The sequence below is a fragment of the Pristiophorus japonicus genome, chromosome 22, assembly GCF_044704955.1.
Source record: "Pristiophorus japonicus isolate sPriJap1 chromosome 22, sPriJap1.hap1, whole genome shotgun sequence".
NCBI classification, from domain to species: Eukaryota; Metazoa; Chordata; class Chondrichthyes; family Pristiophoridae; genus Pristiophorus; species Pristiophorus japonicus.
The window spans coordinates 10396015-10415758 of NC_091998.1; the positions used below are offsets into that span (position 1 = coordinate 10396015).

The window sequence follows — 19744 nt, forward strand, 5'->3', positions numbered from 1 at the left end:
TCTCTTCCCCCCCGTCTTCTCTTCCCCCCCGTCTTCTCTTCCCCCCGGTCTTCTCTTCCCCCCGGTCTTCTCTTCCCCCCGGTCTTCTCTTCCCCCCGGTCTTCTCTTCCCCCCCGTCTTCTCTTCCCCCCCGTCTTCTCTTCCCCCCCGTCTTCTCTTCCCCCCCGTCTTCTCTTCCCCCCCGTCTTCTCTTCCCCCCCGTCTTCTCTTCCCCCCCGTTTCTCTTCCCCCCCCGTCTTCTCTTCCCCCCCGTCTTCTCTTCCCCCGGTCTTCTCTTCCCCCCCGTCTTCTCTTCCCCCCCGTCTTCTCTTCCCCCCCGTCTTCTCTTCCCCCCGTCTTCTCTTCCCCCCCGTCTTCTCTTCCCCCCGGTCTTCTCTTCCCCCCCGTCTTCTCTCCCCCTGACCCCTCCTTCCCTCATTCCCCCCCCTCCTTCCTTCCCCTCCTTCCCTCATTCCCCCCTCCTCCCCTCCTTCCCTCCTTCCCCCCACCGGGCTTTACTGCTTGCGAAGGTATTGTAAGTTCTACAGCTGCTGTTGCACTGATGTGCACAAAGCGACTTTGCTTCGATGCAATAGTTGCATAAATGCAGACTTGGAGACTCCAGTGTGGACTAGATTGGGGCTGGTAAAACATGCACACTTCAAAATAGCCATCCATCTGAGCAAGAACTGCTCAAGTCACAAAAAAAGCTGGTTACACATAGATTGCACTGATGCATAGGAACAGGAGGAGGCCATTGAGCCCCTCGAGCCTGTTGCGCCATTCAGTGAGATCACTACTGATCTGCGACCTAACTCCATACACCCGCCTTTGGCCCACATCCCTTAATAACTTTGGTTAACAAAAATCTATCCACCTCAGATATAAAATTAACAATTGATCTCGAGCCAATGGAAGAGAGTTCCAAACTTTGACCGCCCTTTGTGTTTCCTAATTTCACTCCTGAAAGGTCTGGCTCTAATTTTTAGACTGTGCCCCCTATTCCTGGACTCCCCAACCAGCGGGAATAGTTTCTGTCTGTCTACCCCATTTGTTCCCCTTAATATCTTGAAAACGTCGATCAGATCACCCGTTAACCTTCTAAATTCAAGGGAACGCAGCCTAGCTTGTGTAATCCCTGCTGTTAATTTAACCCTTGGAGTCCGGGTATCATTCTGGTAAACCTGCACTGCATTCCCTCCAAGGCCAGTATATCCTTCCGACGGTGTGGTGCCCAGAAATGCGTCCGCTCTGAATACAGCAGGACTTGAAAGAAGAAATAGGAACAGGAGTAGGTCATACAGCCCCTCGAGTCTGCTCCGCCATTTAAAACGATCATGGCTGATCTGGTCATGGACTCAGCTCCACTTCCCCGCCCACTCCCCATATCCCCTTATTTCCCTTATCGTTTAAGAAACTGTCTATTTCTGTCTTAAATTTATTCAATGTCCCAGCTTCCACAGCTCTCTGAGGCAGCGAATTTCACAGATCCACAACCCTCTGAGAAGAAATTTCTTCTCATCTCAGTTTTAAATGGGCGGCCCCTTATTCTAAGATCATGCCCCCTAGTTCTAGTCTCCCCCATCAGTGGAAACATCCTCTCTGCATCCACCTTGTCAAGCCCCCTCATAATCTTATACGTTTTGATAAGATCACCTCTCATTCCTCTGAATTCCAATGAGTAGAGGCCCAACCTACTCAACCTTTCCTCATAAGTCAACCCCCTCATCTCCGGCATCAACCGAGTGAACCTTCTCTGAACTGCCTCCTAAGCAAGTATATCCTTTCGTAAATACGGAGACCAAAACTGCACGCAGTACTCCAGGTGTGGCCTCACCCATACCTTATATAACTGCAGCAAGACTTCCCTGCTTTTATACTCTTACCCCCTTTGCAATAAAGGCCAAGATTCCATTGGCCTTCCTGATCACTTGCTGTACCTGCATACTATCCTTTTGTGTTTCATGCCTTTTGACTTTCTTTGCACTGCATTTGCTTTCCAAGGTTGTGACGCTTGTGATTTGCTGGCTGATTGTCACCCGTTGCCTTTGCAGGAAGAAGGAGCTTTGCTCGCAGCTAAGGCAGTGGCACCTGAAGGTGATCGAGATCGTCAAGCGGGGCCAGCACCGCAAGTCGCTGGACAAACTCTTTCAAGGCTTCAAGCCGGCAGTGGAGGCGTGCTACTTCAACTGGGAGGAGGCCTTTCCCGTGCCGGGGATCACTTACAACAGCGCCGAGAAAAAGAGCAGCTTCTGCTGGGCCAAAGCCGCGCCGCTGAGGGGCAGCAAGGGCTGCGGGGACGCGCCGAGCGCTGAGGCGACCGGCGAGGCCGTCGGCAGGGCCACGCCGAAAGCCCCCGGGCTGGAGGCCGCCGGGGCCAAGCCAGCGGCCGGCGACCAGAGTCGGGGGGGCCCGCCGGAAGCGGCCGTGCGGCCGAAGGACAGCTCGGCCAAGAGGAAGGCCGCCTCCGACGGCGCGCGGGGCAGCCTGGGCCGGGCGGCGGCCATGGCGGTGACTGACGGCGACAAGCCGCCGTACAAGCCCAGCGCCGGCAAGTGCAAGCTGCCTCCGGGCAAGTGCTCAGCCGGCAAGCACGCGGGCAAGCGGAGGACCAGCAGCGAGGACAGCTCGCTGGAGCCCGACCTGGCCGAGCTGGGCCTCGACGACGGCAACCTGGCGCTGGGGGCCGAAGCTTGCAACACCTTCGACCTGTACGACGCCCCGGCCGGCCGCTACAAGGACCTGTATCCGGACCAGAGCGAGGGCTTCTTCGCCGAGAACTTCGAGCCCGAAACGAACAGCCCCGCCGCGAAGCGACAGAGCGACGAGCCGGTTGAGGAAATGAGCAACGGAGAGACGGATGCCCTGGCGGAGGCCGACTCCTTGTCCAAGACCCTGGGCCCGGAGGTGGCCGAAAGCCCTGCTGCCGGAGAGGATGACTATCAGGTCTATTATCTCAACCCACAGGAAGTGGCTAAAGAGGAGGAAAAACAAGATGGAAGTAATGAAGAGGAACAGGACATCTTTGCTGGTTTAAAGCCACTTGAGCAAGAGAATAGGATGGAGGTAAAAACATTTTTTTTTTTTTTATTCGTTCCTGGGATTTGGGAATCACTGTCGAGGCCCGTCGCTAATCGTCCCCTCGCGAAGGTGGTGGTGAGCCGCCATCTTGAACCGCTGCAGTCCGTGTGGTGAAGGTGCTCCCACAGTGCTGTTAGGGAGGGAGTTCCAGGATTTTGGCCCCGTGACGATGAAGGAACAGCCGATATATTTCCCAGTCAGGATGGTGTGTGACTTTGAGGGGAATGTGGAGGTGGTGGTGTTCCCGTGCGCCTGCTGCCCTTGTCCTTCTAGGTGGTAAAGGTCGTGGGTTTGGGAGGTGCTGCCGAAGAAGCCTTGGCGAGTTGCTGCAGTGCATCTTGTAGATGGTGCACACTGCAGCCAGGGGGCGCCGGTGGTGGAGGGAGTGAGTGTTGGCGTCGCTGTCGAGGCCGACATTTATTGCCCATCCCTAATTGGAGGTGGTGGATGGGGTGCCAATCAAGCGGGCGGCTTTGCCCTGGATGGTGCCGAGCTTCTTGAGTGTTGTTGGAGCTGCACTCATCCAGGCAAGTGGGGAGTATTCTCCAAAAATCCAACTGGGTCACAAATGTCCTTCGGGAAAAGGAACCTGCCACCCCACCCTGGTCTGGGCTACACGGACTCCAGTCCTCACGCTGTTGTGGACCCTAATGCTATCTGAAGAGACCTAGAAAGCCACTCGTTCGTTAAAAACATTGGGGTCTTAATATTTGAAGAGGCATTCCTCACAAAGGCTGCAGCGGTTCAAGAACGCAGCCCACCACTGCCTCAGGGCTACTAGGAATGGGCAATAAATGCCAAAGTCCTGAAAACAACAAAACACACAATGAGACTGAGACTGAGCTGCTCAGTCTGGCAGGGTCCTTGGCTTGAGCCCAAATATGTAAGTTTGCTGATCAGGGCAGAATAAGGAGGGCTGCAATCGTTCTTGGAGTCCTCGGGATGCAAGTGCAAGGAATCGGGATTGTGCCCCATGATCTTTACTGGAAGATAAACCTTTGCGGGGGTGACGATAGAAAGAAAGAGAGACTTGCATTTATATAGCGCCTTTCATGACCACCGGATGTCCCAAAGCGCCTTACAGCCAATGAAGTACTTTTGGAGTGTAGTCACTGTTGTAATGTGGGAAACGCGGCAGCCGATTTGCGCACAGCAAGCTCCCACAAACAGCGATGTGATAATGACCCAGATAATCTGTTTTTTAGTGATGTTGATTGAGGGATAAATATTGGCCCCAGGAAACCGGGCAGAGTTTTCCCCTGTTCATCTTTGAAATAGTGCCATGGGATCTTTCACGTCCGCCTGAGAGAGCAGGCAGGGCCTCGGTTTAACGTCTCATCCGAAAGACGGCACCTCCGACAGTGCAGCACTCCCTCAGCACTGCACTGGGAGTGTCGGCCTGGATTTTTGTGCTCAAGTCCCTGGAGTGCGACTTGAACCCACGACCTTCTGACTCCGAGGCGAGGGTGCTGCCCACTGAGCCCCGGCTGACACCTAACTGACGTGAGCCCCGAGGGAGATGCCGGTGTAGTGAGTGATTGAGGCGAGCTCTGCTCACGGTGCCAGAGTTCATCCTGTCCTTGGTGGGTTATTGCGGGTCTAATCTCAGCCTCTTGTCTCTAGGTATTGTTTGCCTGTGCGGAGGCCCTTTATGCCCACGGCTACAATAACGAAGCCTGTCGATTGGCCATTGACCTTGCCAGAGACCTCTTGGCCAATCCTCCGGATCTGAAGGTGGAACAGCCTCAAACAAAGGTGAAATAATGCTTTAATGTTCGGTTGATTCCAGTGGAAGGTTGCTGGTTTAGTTTTGCTATGAATTCTGGGGAAAATGGGCAATGCAAGTTCTTTCCACAAGCACAGTGTTCCGAGTGTTTAATGGCTATGCATTCATTTCTGGAATTTTATAACAACTTGCATTTATATAGCGCCTTCAATGTAGTAAAACGTCCCTAGGCGCTCTACAGGCACCAAGCTTATGGTCTACAGGGCTGTAGTGGTACCCGCCCTCCTATATGGCTCAGCGATGTAGACCATATACAGCAGACATCTCAAATCGCTGGAGAAATATCACCAGCGCTGCTCCGCAAGATCCTGCAAATCCACTGGGAGGATTGATGCACCAACGTCAGTGTTCTCACTCAGGCCAACATCCCCAGCACTGACCACGCTCGACCAGCTCCGCTGGGCGGGCCACATCGTCCGCATGCCTGATTCAAAACTCCCTAAGCAAGCGTTCTATTCGGAACTCCTACACGGCACACGAGCCCCAGGTGGCCAGAGGAAACATTTCAAGGACACCCTTAAAGCCTCCTTGATAAAAATGCAACATCCCCACTGACACCTGGGAGTCCCTGGCCAAAGACCGCCCAAAATGGAGGAAGAGCATCCAGGAGGGCGCTGAGCACCTCGAGTCTCGTCGCCGAGAGCATGCGGAAATCAAGCGCAGGCAGCGGAAGGAGCGTGCGGCAAACCAGACTCCCCACCCACCCTTTCCCTCAACCACTGTCTGTCCCACCTGTGACAGAGACTGTAATTCCCGCATGGGACTCGCTCAGGTACAGTCACCTGAGAACTCACTCTTCGAGTGGAAGCAAGTCTTCCTCGATTTCGAGGGACTGCCTATGATGATGATTATATCAAACAAAATCTGACACACAACCATGTAAAGAGATAGTATGACAAGTGACCAAAAGCTTGGTCAAAGAGTTAGGTTTTGAGGAGCATCTTGGAGGAGGAGAGAGAGGTGGAGAGGTTTAGGGAGGGAGTTTCAGAGCTTGGGGCCCAGACAGCTGAAGGAACGGCCATCGACAGTGGAGCGATGGAAATCGGGGGATGCGCAAGAGGCCAGAATTGGAGGAGTGTCGATTGTAGGGTTGCAAGAGGTTTCAGAGATGGGGAGGGTCGAGGGCATGGAGGGATTTGAACACGAGGATCAGAATTTTACAATTGAGGCGTTGCTGGACTGGGAGCCAATGCAATATATCAGCGGGACCTGATGTTGGTATTTAAGATTATGAAAGGGTTTGATTGGGTAGGATTAGAGAAAACGTTTCCACTTGGGGTCCAACACCAGTGGTCATAAATATAAGACAATCACGAATAAATCCAATAGGGAATTCTTTACCCAGAGATTTGTGAGAATGTGGAATTCATTCCCACAGGGAGTGGTTGCGGTGACCAGCATGGATGCATTTAATTGGAAGCTAGATAAACTCAGGAGCGAGAAAGGCTAGAAAGACTTGGATTTATCTTGCGCCTTTCATGACCACTGGACATCTCAAAGCACTTTACAGTCAATGAAGTACTTTTGGAGTGTAGTCACTGTTGTAGTATGGGAAACGCGGCAGCTAATTTGCTCACAGAAAGCTCTCACAAACAGCAATGTGACAATGACCAGATAGTCTATTTTTTTTGTTATGTTGATTGAGGGATAAATATTGGCCAGGACACCGGGGATAACTCTCTTACTCTTCTTCACAATAGTGCCCTGGGATCTTTTACGTCCATCTGAGAGAGCAGAATGTCTCATCCAAAAAACGGCACCTCCGACAGTGCAGCACTCCCTCAGCACTGCACGGGAGTGTCAGTCCAGATTTATCTGCTCAAGTCCCTGGAGTGGGACGTGAACCCACAACTTTCTAACTGAAAGGAATAGAGGGTTATGTTGATAGGGTGAGATGAAGCAGTGTGGGAGGAGGCTCGTGTGGAGCATAAACACCAGCACAGACCAACTGGTACAGCAAGTGATCAGGAAGGCCAATGGAATCTTGGCCTTTATTGCAAAGGGGATGGAGTATAAAAGCAGGGAAGTCTTGCTACAGTTAAACAGGGTATTGGTGAGGCCACACCTGAAACACTGAGTGCAGTTTTGGTTTCCATATTTACGAAAGGATATACTTGCTGTGGAGGTAGTTCAGAGAAGGTTCACTAGGTTGATTCTGGAGATGAGGGGGTTGACTTATGAGGAAAGGTTGAGTAGGTTGGCCTCTACTCATTGGAATTCGGAAGAATGAGAGGTGATGTTATCGAACGTATAAGATTATGAGGGGGCTTGACAAGCTGGATGCAAAGAGGATGTTCTACTAATAGGGAAGACTAGAACTAGGGGGCATAATCCCAGAATAAGGGGCCGTCCATTTAAGATGAGGAAGAATTTCTTCTCGGAGAGGGTTGTAAATCTGTGGAATTCGCTGCCTCAGAGAGCTGTGGAAGCTGGGACATTGAATTAATTTAAGACAGAGATAGACAGTTAAGACAGTTTCTTAACTGATAAGGGAATAAGAGGTTATGGGGAGCGGGCAGGGAAGTGGAGCTGAGTCCATGATCAGATCAGCCATGATCGTATTCAATGGCGGAGCAGGCTCGAGGGGCCGTATGGTCCTATTTCTTATGAATGGCCGGTTTCTATGCTGTAGACTTGACGTAACTCTCTATAATAGAGCATTATAGTTATTTGTTGCAGTACTGTGAATAAAAGTATTAATATACGGGTGATGGTCTGATCTAGGAAATTGACTCCTTAGGTGTTGCATTTAATTGGCCACCTCAAGTTGCTGCCATTGCTGCCACCGCAAGTGATAGATGTGGGTCCACCCAGCACGTCACCCTCGTGTTGCACAGCTTGAAATGCTGCCGACAGATACTCCCAACGGTGGAATGACAAAGCCTATAATCTAATTGTGCTGTGGGCAGCGTGCGAGGCTAAAAATAGCAGCTCACACTCAATGCATTTGGATATAAATTAGAGCAGTGCATCTTAAGTGATGTGATGTGATCTTTCCGAGCTGCTGTTTTGTTCAGATGCTTTTTTGCTTTGCAAACACTTGAGCGTGATTGGCAAAAACACCAAAGGGGGAGAAGAGGAGAATTTTATTTTTGACGCAGCGAGTTGTTGTGATCTGGAAAGCGCTGTCTGAAAGGCGGTGGAAGCAGATTCAATCGTAACTTTCAAAAGTGAGTTGGATAAATACTCGAAGGAAAGGTTTGCAGGACTGCAGGAAGTGGGATTAATTGGATCGTTCTTTCAGCGAGCCGGCACAGGCATGATGGGCTGAATGGCTGCCTCCTGTGCTGTATCATTGTGTTAACCTTAACTCCAATAATGGGGAGTTCTAAAGAATGCAGTGGGCAGGTCAAGGCCAAATCCTTCTTCCTGTCTTTGATATTGGACTTATTTGGTCTATCTTTGTCTACAGTTTTATGTTTTGCTGCATTACACAGGAAGTTGCATACTGTAGTTATCATTATCACATGTACTAGGTCCGTGCAGCTGAGCAGGTCTCCAGTCGTCCTGGTTAACCCTTGCCACTGGATAAAGACCTAGTTCTGTCAAGCCCGAGTGGTGGCTGATGTGCAACGGTCACCACACGTTAAAAAAATCCACGCACAGGCATCTTCCACCCCCTCAATTGGAGTTCAGGACTGGAACATCGGGTCCTTCATTGAAACATCTGTCAACTCGTATGGAAGCAAGTCACCTTCGTTCGAGGGACCACTGATGATGATGAGGCAGTCCCTCGGAATCGAGGAAGACTCGCTTCCACTCTCAAAATGAGTTCTCGGGTGGCTGAACAGTCCAATACGAGAATCACAGTCTCTGTCACAGGTGGGACAGACAGTGGTCGAGGGTAAGGGAGGGTGGGACTGGCTTGCCGCACGCTCTTTCTGCCTGCGCTTGGTTTCTGCATGCTCTCGGCGACGAGACTCGAGGTGCTCCGCGCCCTCCCGGATGCTCTTCCTCCACTTAGTGCGGTCAACTAAGAGGATGACAAAAGCTGTTTGGAAGGCACTGAGCAGATAAACTGGGGCAAAATATTCGCCCAGATCAGTAGATGTGTCTAACAGATTCCCAAAGTTTTTTTTCTTGAATCAACGTATGTCGAGAAGGGGAATTGAGAGTTATGGGCGTGTGGAGCAACTCTTTAATATATTTTTCAGGGGAAAAGAACTTTGTGATCGTTAAAGTAGGCAATCGACTGGTGGAATGGGGAATGGGGGCAAGTCCATGATGGTCTCATTATACCTGGATTCTGTTTGGAATGGACCTAGCACTAGGGGCACAGTCTCAGCATAAGGGGTCGGCCATTTGGGACAGCGATGAGGAGAAATTTCTTCACTCAGAGGGTTCTGGATGCTCAAGTCGTTGAGTATATTCCAGACTGAGATCGATAGATGTTTGGACACGAAGGGGAATCAAGGGATATGGGGAAAGAAGAGTTGAGGTCGAAGATCAGCCATGATCTTATTGAATGGCGGAGCAGTCGCGAGGGACCTCTTGTGCTCTTGTGTGCCGAATGGCTTTGTCTCGCCCTTGACTGAACGTTCTCATGTAGCATTTTATTTCGAAATATTGGCAGGCTTGCCAACGTAAATATGTCTGTTTTTCTTTCAGGGCAAGAAGAACAAAGTTCCGACTCATAAGCAGACGCTAACAGCTACCAATACTCTGGCCAAAGCTGCCTTCTTGTTAATAGTCCTCAGCGAGAGGCAGGAGCTCCATAACCTGGCCTACTGCATCGGAATGTTCTCTCTAGAACTGCAGAGACCACCAGCCTCAACGAAAGCCCTGGAGGTGAGGAAAGGGTTAAGAGACGAGTACTGCAACATAAGCTTTCCAGTGGGGAAATTCCAAGGGCCGGGAACTTCCTTGGAGCTGCCCCCTCGCGTAGCTTTGCTGGAAGGGGAGGGTGGACACGGCTGGGTGCGTGTGGATGGGCTTTACGCCACACTTTGGGGAGCCAGTCCCAGGACGCTTCTGTCTGAAGTCTTTGTCTCCTGAATATGCTCCCAACCACAAAATGTGCTGTTGATTCCTTACTTTTGTTGCTTTGCTCAACTCCCCAACACCTGTCTGAGGCTGAACCAGACTGTTCGCAACCTTGGTGTCATATTTGACCCTGAAATGAGCTTCCGACCACATATCTGCAGCCTCACTAAGGCCGCCTATTTCCACTCCCTTAACATTGCCCGTCTCCACCCTTGCCTCAGCTCACCCGCTGCTGAAGCCCTCATCCATGTCTTTGTTACCTCTAGACTTGACTAGTCCAACGCACTCCTGGCTGGCCTCCCACATTCTACCCTACGTAAACTTGGGGTGATTCAAAACTCGGCTGCCCCGTGTCCTAACTCGCACCAAGTCCCGCTCACCCATCATCACCCCCTGTGCTCGCTGACCTACATTGGCTCCCGGTTAAGCAACGCCTCGATTTCAAAATTCTCATCCTTGTTTTCAAATCCCTCCATGGCCTCGCCCCTCCCTATCTCTGTAATCTCCTCCAGTCCTGCGCTCCTCTAATTCTGGCCTCTTGAGCATCCCTGATTATAATCGCTCAACCATCGGTGGCCGTGCCTTCTGTTACCTGGGCCCCAAGCTCTGGAACTCCCTGCCTAAACCTCTCCGCCTCTCTACCTCTCTTTCCTCCTTCAAGATGCCCCTTAAAATGTAGCTCTTTGACTAAACTTTTGGTCATCTGCCCTAATTTCCACTTATGCGGCTTGCTGTCAAATTTCTTATCTCATAATACTCCTGTGAAGCGCCTTGAGATGTTTCACTACGTTAAAGGCGCTATATAAATACAAGATGTTGTTAAGTGAAGTGACAGGATTTTAAGCAGATGTTCTGTGACACATAGCATTTATTTTGTAAGCTGTAAAGTGGATTTAATTGACTATGACCAACGCACGTTTAGTTGGCCTCTCTGTTCTGTTAATACTCGAGCCGTTTCACCATCGTTATGGGAACAGGAATCATTCGATGAGATCATGGCTGATCTGTATCTCAACTATATTGTCCGCCGTTGACCCATGTCCCTTGATACCCTTACCCAACAAAAATCTATGCCTTCATATTTATTGCAAGGTGGGAAGTGAAAGGTAAAGGGCAATTATAAATCATGCTTAAGAAGTTTGTATTACTTATAATCCTCATCGTATTGTGTGGCTCCAATGGCAGTGGCTGAGGGGCTGCCCAGTTTCAGAGTAGCTGTAAAAAATGGGTGCCTCCATTCAGTCCGCTTGTTCTATAATTCTGTCCTCATGCGCATTCCTGATTTCCATCGCTCCACCTTCGGTGGCCGTGCCTTCAGCTGCCTGAGCCCCAAGCTCTGGAACTCCCTCCCTAAACCTCCCCGCCTCTCCCGCTCTCTTTCCTCCTTAAGACGCTCCTTAAAACCTACCTCTTTGACCAAGCTTTTGGTCACCTGCCCTAATTTCTCCTTATGTGGCTCGGTGTCACATTTTCTTTTATAACGCTCCTGTATGTTTTACTACATTAAAGGCGCTATATAAATGTAGATTGTTGCTGTTGTGTGGATTTCAATATTGAGCATTGATTGTTAAATCAGATGTCAGTGTATCCCTGGTAGTCGATGAATGTAGTCGAATGTTAACGGTAACCTCAACCACACCTTGGAACGAGGATGATACCAAACACAACTCTCTGCATTTAAATATTTAGAGGCTGAATTGTGACATCCATTGGGGTGTCGGGTCTGCAGTTATAGCTGGCATAATAGTTAGAATCGTTGGGCTCAAGTTTCGGCCTGAGTTGCTCCTATTTTTTTTGAGCAACTAGTTTAGAATGGAGCATCTTAGAAATTGCAATTATCGGCATTTATAGAATGGTTACAGCACAGAAGGAGGCCATTCGGCCCGTCGAGCCCGTGCCAGCTCTCTGCAAGAGCACTTCAGCCAGTCCCACTCCCCCCGCCCTTTCCCTGTAGCCCTGCAATATGTTTTCCTTCAGGTACTTATCCAATTCCCTTTTGAAAGCCACGATTGAGTCTGCCTCCACCACTCTCTCAGGCAGCGCATTCCAGATCCTAACCAGTCACTGCGTAAAAAAAGTTTTTCCTCATGTCGCCTTTGGTTCTCAGCCAATGGGAACAGTCTCTCTCTCTCTCTCTCTCTCTCTCTCTCTCTCTCTCTCTCTCTCTCTCTCTCTCTCTCTCTCCTCTGTCCAAACCCCTCATGATTTTGAACACCTCGATCAAATCTCCTCTCAACCTTCTCTGCTCCTAAGGTGAACAACCCCAGCTTCTCCAGTCCATCCACGTAACTGAAGTCCCTCATCCCTGGAACCATTCTCGTAAATTTTTTCCGCACCTTCGCTAAGGCCTTCACATCCTTCCTAAAGTGCGGTGCTCAGAATTGGACACAATACTCCAGTTGTGTCCGAACCAGTGCTTTATACGGGTTCACCATAACTTCCTTGCTTTTGTAGTTAAATCCCTACAATTTAATTTTCCCGCTAGCTTTTGTTTCTTCTCCGCCTCCTTCCCGAATGTTCCATGTTTTTGTACCTGACGGCTGCCGTTCCGGTCGTGACACAGGTCGAAGAGTTGGATTTTCCTCCATCTCCGGAAGGGCTGCAGCAGAGAGATGTTAGTCTGCGATGGATTGAGCACCAACATTCCTTTTGAGGGGAGTACATACGCTTTAGCGACCTCCTTAACTGGCGTAGAATGCTTGGTCTTTTCTTGGGGCTTTGCGCAATGCTGTCAGCTGAACTCCACTTGTGTTTTAAAAACGATCGTGATATGGCTTTCGTAAAGTGGAGGGTTTGTTTTGAAAATGAAGTCGATGCAATCTATTTAGAAGGCTCGAGCTTTATCAATATTTAATGTAATTCATTGCGCGGAGATTTTCCAGATGGAAAAAAAAAATTGAATGCAGGTGTAGCGTCGAGAATCTGAAAAGTTCAGAAATCCGGACTCCGGGACGATCGGTGGCGGGGGTCGTCCGGAATCCATAAAATATTCCGTAATCCGGACCCGACGACCCTGCCCACCTCGTCTCACCGCCACTGCCCTTCCCTCGGAGGCTCCTTGGCGGGGCGCCGCCCAAAGACATCTTGGCGATCCGGGCTCACCCGACATCCCCCTCGGTGGTACCGGACGACCCAAACAGCTCCTCGGCGGGAATCCCCTCCCCCTCCTTTCTGACGTTCCGAAATCCGGACATACCCGAACTTGGGTACGGGTGTTTCCGGATTCGTGACATCAGGAAACCCCTGGAACCCGCCATAGCCTCGGTCCCGAGGGTTCGGGATTTTAGGCGCTGCACCCGTATTTAATAAAACGACAGCGGGGTATTGGTCACTGATTGTTCAGCTTATGGGAAGTGTTGGATCCTAAAGACTGAAGCTTACTGTTTCTCCCAAGTGTGCCATTCATTCTGGCTATTTTTTAAAAGCCGTGCGATGTAATCAAAGAAACAACAACTTGTATTTCTATAGCGCCTTTAACGTAGTGAAACGTTATGAGATAAAAAAATTTGACAGCGAGCCGCATAAGGAGACATTTGGGCTGCTGATCAAAATCTTGGTCACAGCGGTAGGTTTTAATGAGCATCTTGAAGGCGGAAAGGGAGGTTTAGAGAGGGAAAGATTAGACGGAGCACTTTGAAGAAAATGATATCTAGAGTAATGGGTGCAAATTACATTGGGAACCGTGTAACCAGATCGCTCCATTGTCCCCCTTACCCCCCCCCCCCTGCCCGCCCATTCTTTCTAATACATGTCCCGAATGCTGTCCAGGAGGTTCCAAAGCACTTCACAGCCAATGAAGTATTTTTGAAGTGTAATGAAATGTGCAGCCAATTTGCGCACAGCAAGGTCCCACAAACAGCAGAGAGATAAATGACCTGATCACCTGGTGGTGTTGCTTGAGGTGTAAGCATTGGGAGAACTCCCCTGCTCCTCTTTGACTGGTGCCATGGGATCTTTTGCATCGACCTGAGAGGGCAGACGGGGTCCTCGGTTTAACGGGTCCTCGGTTTAACAGCTCCTCTTGCCAGTGCGGCACTCCATCAGCGCCGCGCTGAAGTGTCAGCCAGGCGATCGATTTGCTCATTGTTTCTGGGCCAACAGGAGCGTGAGCAGGAAAGGAGCAAGGGGAGATTCTCTGCAGTCTTCGGCCAAACTGGCCTGTGACCTTTCCTCTCAAATTGACAGGGAGCTGCTCCGGAATTCTGTCTGCTCCGCTGGACGGACACCCTGGAAGCGCCAACCCATAATTATGGTAATGCCCCCATCCCTTGGGATTTGGGACCAGATCCTGGAACCAAAGTGGCAGGCAGCTGTTCTGCCCACTGGACATCTGCAGTTGCAGCGGTGTTATTTAACTGCCGAGGCTATGCAACGCATCCAACTCAATTGCCGCATATCAATCATTTGTACTTTACCTACATTGGCTCCCGGTTAAGCAACGCCTCGATTTATAAAAAAAAAAAAAATTCTCTTCCTTGTTTTCAAATCCTTCCATGGCCCTCGCCCCTCCTTCTCTCTGTAATCTCCTCCAGCCCCACAAGCACCCCGCGATGTCTGCGCTCCTCTAACTCTGCCCTCTTGAGCCGCCCTGATTATAATCGCTCAAGCATTGCGGCCGTGCCTTCAGCTGCCTGGGCCCCAAGCTCTGGAACTCCCTCCCTAAACCTCTCCGCCTTTATAACCTCTCTTTCCTCCTCCAAGACGCTCCTTAAAACCTACCTCTGTGACCAAATTCCTGCCCTACTATCTCCTCGTGTGACTCGGTGTCAAATGTTATTTGCCGATCAGCCCTGTGAAGTGCCTTGGGACATTTCACTACGTTAAAGGCACTATATAAATGCACGTTGTTGCAGTTTTGCTGAGGCACTGAGGGAGGTATTTGATCTTCTGTGGGTGAAGGGAAGATGGTTCTTGGAGATTTAACGTTCACAATCTTCTGTTATATCCATGTAAGGAATTGAAATAGCTGTGTAAAAGGTTGTCTCCTGGATTCTCTTTCATGTGCTGAACACAGCAGTAAAAATGATTTAATAAGGAAACTAAAGTTTTTAATCTACGATTGTTTTAATTTATTTTTTTGGTGTAGATTTTTTTTTACTAAGATTCTGTAAATTGTAAGATTGGCTGCCAGGTCACTGAAAAGAACATGAATATTGCAGATCAAAAATTGCTTACAGCTTTAAAATAAAGAGCTTAACATCCTCCTGAAATAACTCTCCAAGTTGTCAAGATAATGATTTCACTCCAGTACTGAACTAGTGTGCTTTAATGCCATTTTGAATGTTGTCGATATATATCTATACATACGGCCAAAGTACATAACCCACATGCAAATAGTTTGTTTTTCTACAATGGAATGATTACATTTAGTGCACCAAAATAAATTTACTTGATCTCTTAAATTTTTTATTTCCTCTGCATTCTGCAAATTCCCCCCCCCCCCTCCCCCCTTCCACAACTTCACAGAAAAAGATTTGCATTTATATAGCGCCTTTCACGACCACCGGATGTTCCAAAGCGCTTCACAGCCAATGAAGTACTTTTGGGGTGTGGTCACTGTTGTAATGTAGGAAAGGCGTCAGCCAATGTGCACACAGCAAGCTCCAAACAGCCATGTAATAATGACCTAGATAAACTGTTTTAGTGATGTTGATTGAGGGATAACTATTAGCCAGGACACTGGGGCGAACTCCCATGTTCTTCTTCGAAATAGTGCTGTGGGATCTTTTACATCCACCTGGGAGAGCAGACAGGGCCTCGGTTTAACGTCTCAACCGAAAGACGGCACCTCCCTCAGCACTGCACTGGGAGTGTCAGCCTGGATTTACGCGCTCAAGTCCCTGGAGTGGGACTCGAACCCACGACCTTCTGACTCCGAGGCAAGAGTACTGCCCACTGAGGCACAGCTGACAGTACCTTTAAACAGTTGGCATTTCAGGAGAGTGCAAGTTTAAGCAGTCTCCAGCTCCCCCCCCAGACTCCACCTCCCATCTCCCTCGACTCTGCCCCCACAAAAACACTCGCGATATTCCTCGCAGTCTTTCTCATTGACAGCTCAGGCAAAACATGTCAAAGGAACAAACTAGTCTGTAAATTCTACACCCAGGGTGCATCGGGCTTGGTTAGTGTGTTCAGCGTGGGCAAATGGGTTAAGCATTTCCACCTTCTAATGTAAACTCCCTCCCTAAACCTCTCCGCCTCTCTATCTCACTTTCCTCCTTTAAGACACTGCTTAAAACCTACCTCTTTGACCAAGCTTTTGGTCACCTGCGCTAATTTCTACTTATGCGGCTCGATGTCAAATTTTCAATCTCGTAACACTCCTGTGAAGCGCCTTGGGACATTTCACTACGTTAAAGGCGCTATATAAATGCAAGTTGTTCTCTTGCTCCACCCACGCGTGCTGTTTATCTCCAAATCCCCTTCTGTCGAGGAGGTTAGCCTGCTGCCAGTTACCTTTCCACAGCTGCTGCTCAAGCAGTTCCTCAAGCAGCAACAGCAATTCAGGGCGCACCCGCTGATTCTGACGTTTTCTCCTCCTGGAGACGGCACATTGCATTTCAACAGGTGGCTCAGTTTCGAGCTGGTGACTCTCACTCACGTAATGGAACTCGCTCAGCCGAGGATCCGGCGCCCACAATTGCAGATGGCCACGATCGATTCCAGCGCTCTGCGGAGGGGAAAGCCCATCTTTTTACTTCCATGCACTTGCTGTTATAACGTGTCAGCCGGGGCTCAGTGGGCAGGCCCCTCGCCTCTGAGTCAGAAGGTTGTGGGTTCAAGTCCCACTCCAGGGACTTGAGCACAAAAATCTAGGCCGACGCTCCCAGTGCCGTGCTGAGGGTGCGCTGTCTTTCGGCTGTCGTTCAACCGAGGCCCTGTCTGCTCTCTCAGGTGGACATGAAAGATCCCACGGCGCTATTTCGAAGAGCAGCGGGGGGGTTATCCCCGGTGTCCTGGTCAATATTTATCCCTCAATCAACATAAAAAAGCAGATGATCTGGTCATTATCACATTGCTGTTTGTGGGAGCTTGCTGTGTGCAAATTGGCTGCCGCGTTTCTTACATTACAACAGCGACTGTACTCCAAAAGTACTTCATTGGCTGTAAAGCACTTTGGGACGAACTGTGATTGTGGTAGGCGCCATAGTTTTTTCTTTTTTGATGTAACTTTAATAATAACTTATTTTATATAGCACCTTTAACGTAGTAAAACATCCCAAGGAGCTTCACAACAGTGTTACAGACAAACAGATAAATTTGACACCAAGCCACAGAAGAAATTAAGGAAGATGATCAAAAGCTTGTTTAAAGAGGTAGGTTTTAACAAGCGTCTTAAAGGAGGATAGAGAGGCGGAGAGGTTTAGGCAGGGAGTTCCAGAGCTTGGGGCCCGGGCAACAGAAGGCACGGCCACCAATGGTTGAGTAGTTATAATGAAGGTTGTTCCAAGAGGCCAGAATTTGAGGAGTGCAGATATCTTGTGGGGTTGTGAGGCTGAAAAAGATTACAGAGATAGGGAGGGGCGAGGCCATGGGGTGATTTGTAAACCAGGATGAGAATTTTGAAATCGAATTTTGAAAACTTACCCCTCTCCCACCTTCCCGGGTTAATTCATCAGCTGATTTGGGTGATACTTCGATCCTCTGAAGGAAGGAACGCTGTTTGCAATGATCCTGTGTGTTTGTGCTAGAAATAGCTCACCACTTTGCTATATGGCCACATTGATCACCGTTTATCTATTTTTCTTCAAGTAATTATGACCTGCAAATATAATACTGCGGCATATGTCCTCAAAGTCTTCCGCTCTTCCAGGTGAAGCTTGCCTATCAGGAATCGGAAATTGTGGCCCTGTTGAAGAAGATTCCATTGGGTATTAATGAGATGAACACCATCCGAGAAAGGGCTGAGCAACTGAGGGAAGGAAACTTCTGTGACTACAGGCCTGTCCTGCCACTCATGTTGGCCAGTTTCATCTTTGATGTCTTGTGCACTCCAGGTAAGATTCTGCGACTTCCTCAGTCGGGCGTGTGTGACCACAGAGCACTTACCGCACAGAAACAGGCCATTCGGCCCAACTGCTCCGTGCTGGTGTTTATGCTCCACATCAGCTTCCTCCCTCCTCTCTTCATCTAACCCCACCAACATAACTGCAATTAATGTATTTGCTTCGTGGGTTCTTTGCTTAAGAATTTATACTGCTATTAAGAACTGGTTGTTTTTTTTTAGCAAATGGTTTAACAATCACACTACACATTACTAGTACCCCCAGTACCCCCACTACCCCCACACGGCGATGTGTGAGCGCACTGGGTCCGTGCAGCAGAGCTGGTCTCCAGTCATCCTGGTTAATCATTGCCACTGGACCAAGACCTAGCTCTGTCAAGCCCATATGGTGGCTGGTGTGCAATGTACTAGTTCATCCACTGGACTCTCAACGACCTGCCTCATTGTGGATCCCCCGAACCCAACTGGCTGGGGTTTTATTGAGTCTTGTGAACATCATGTGACCGGCTAAGCCACTCACAATTCAACAGCTCTACAACTATTTTGTGCAAAACTTTAAATCAAGGGGCCCCCTTTTTAAAGGGACACCAGAACCGACAAATTAACGAATAAAACTTTTGGAACTTTAAACGGTCAAATTAAAATTTGGTTGCCGGGGGTGATGATGCACTCCAGTCCCTCCAGCGCCCACCTTTCGTGGAAGGCCGCGAGCGTACCGGCGGACACCGCGTGCTCCATCTCCAGGGACACCCTGGCGCGAACGTAGCGACGGAAGAGAGGCAGGCAGTCGGGCTGAACGACCCCCTCGACCGCCGGCTGATGGCCACCTTGGCCGTGCCTACGAGGAGGCCCTCCGACCTGCCCCGCTCCCCTCCGCACAGGGTGCCCAAAGATCAGGAGCGTGGGACTGAAGTGCAGACAGAATTTGAGGAGCAGCCCCTTCAAATAATAGACAAGGGGCTGCAACCTGACACGTTGTGTGTGTATATACGTGGAACACGGACTCCTCCGGACCGCAGAAATTGCAGGCGGCCTGGGAGCCCATGAACCGTCTTTAAAAACTTATTGCACGGGGCTGCAATAGCACGGCGCAAAACCTAGACACGTTTCTGCCTCTTTTTTCAGTCGTTTCACCAACTGGCTCGAGACCCCCGAGCCGCAATCGCAACAACGAGATGCCTGGCGATGAGGAGCTTGGCTTCGAGGCAGCTGTTGCCGCTCTGGGTAAGTAGACGTTTGATTCTGCTGCAAATACGGGATATTTAATTGACACTGGCGAGCTATTTTATGATTTCAAAAGTGAGCCATTTCCAAAAAAAATTGAACACTGCAATTTTGATCTCACTGTTTCCCGATTTTAAACTCTTTACCAGTTCAGCTATCTCAATCTTTGCTTTAGTTCATGTTTTGGCCCAGTTGCTTTGGATGAATTGAGAGCATAAGAACATAAGAAATAGGAGCAGGAGTCAGCGATTTGGCCCCTCGAGCCTGCTCCGCCATTCAATAAGATCATGGCTGATCTGATCTTGGCTTCAACTCTACTTCCCTGCCCGCTCCCCATAACCCTTCACTCCCTTATCGCTCAAAAATTGCTGGCGGCCTGGGAGTCCATGAATGCCAATGTAGCCATAGTAACTAAAGCGTGCCGACGTGAATATTGGATGCACTGTAAACGTATTTGTTGCAAACATTACCAAATGGGACCCGCATCTGTTGTTTTTTTTGGGGGGGGGGGGTTTATTTCTCCGCAATTCTTTGCTTAGTTTGGATCAACCTTTGTGAAGTGAAGCATATTCGCTGGTCAGAATTTTCAGCAACCATCTTTGAGTTAACTCATTTTCAAGCTGCATCAATGCAGTTGTTGCTTAAAGTATAAAGAACTTGCATTCATATATCTCCTTTCACGACCT

At 49.5% G+C, this 19744-nt stretch overlaps 1 protein-coding gene across 8 annotated transcripts in view; it reads left to right on the forward strand.

Moving 5' to 3' along the window:
* Nucleotides 1-19744, forward strand: part of zswim8 (zinc finger, SWIM-type containing 8) — a 210207-nt gene that overhangs the window by 138149 nt on the left and 52314 nt on the right. For all 8 annotated transcript variants that reach the window (XM_070865612.1, XM_070865607.1, XM_070865608.1 and 5 more), the window contains 5 exons: nt 2034-3045; nt 4684-4815; nt 9455-9634; nt 17643-17826; nt 18960-19058. In XM_070865612.1, the coding sequence (XP_070721713.1) occupies nt 2034-3045; nt 4684-4815; nt 9455-9634; nt 17643-17826; nt 18960-19058 (1607 nt within the window). The remainder of the gene's footprint in view (nt 1-2033; nt 3046-4683; nt 4816-9454; nt 9635-17642; nt 17827-18959; nt 19059-19744) is intronic.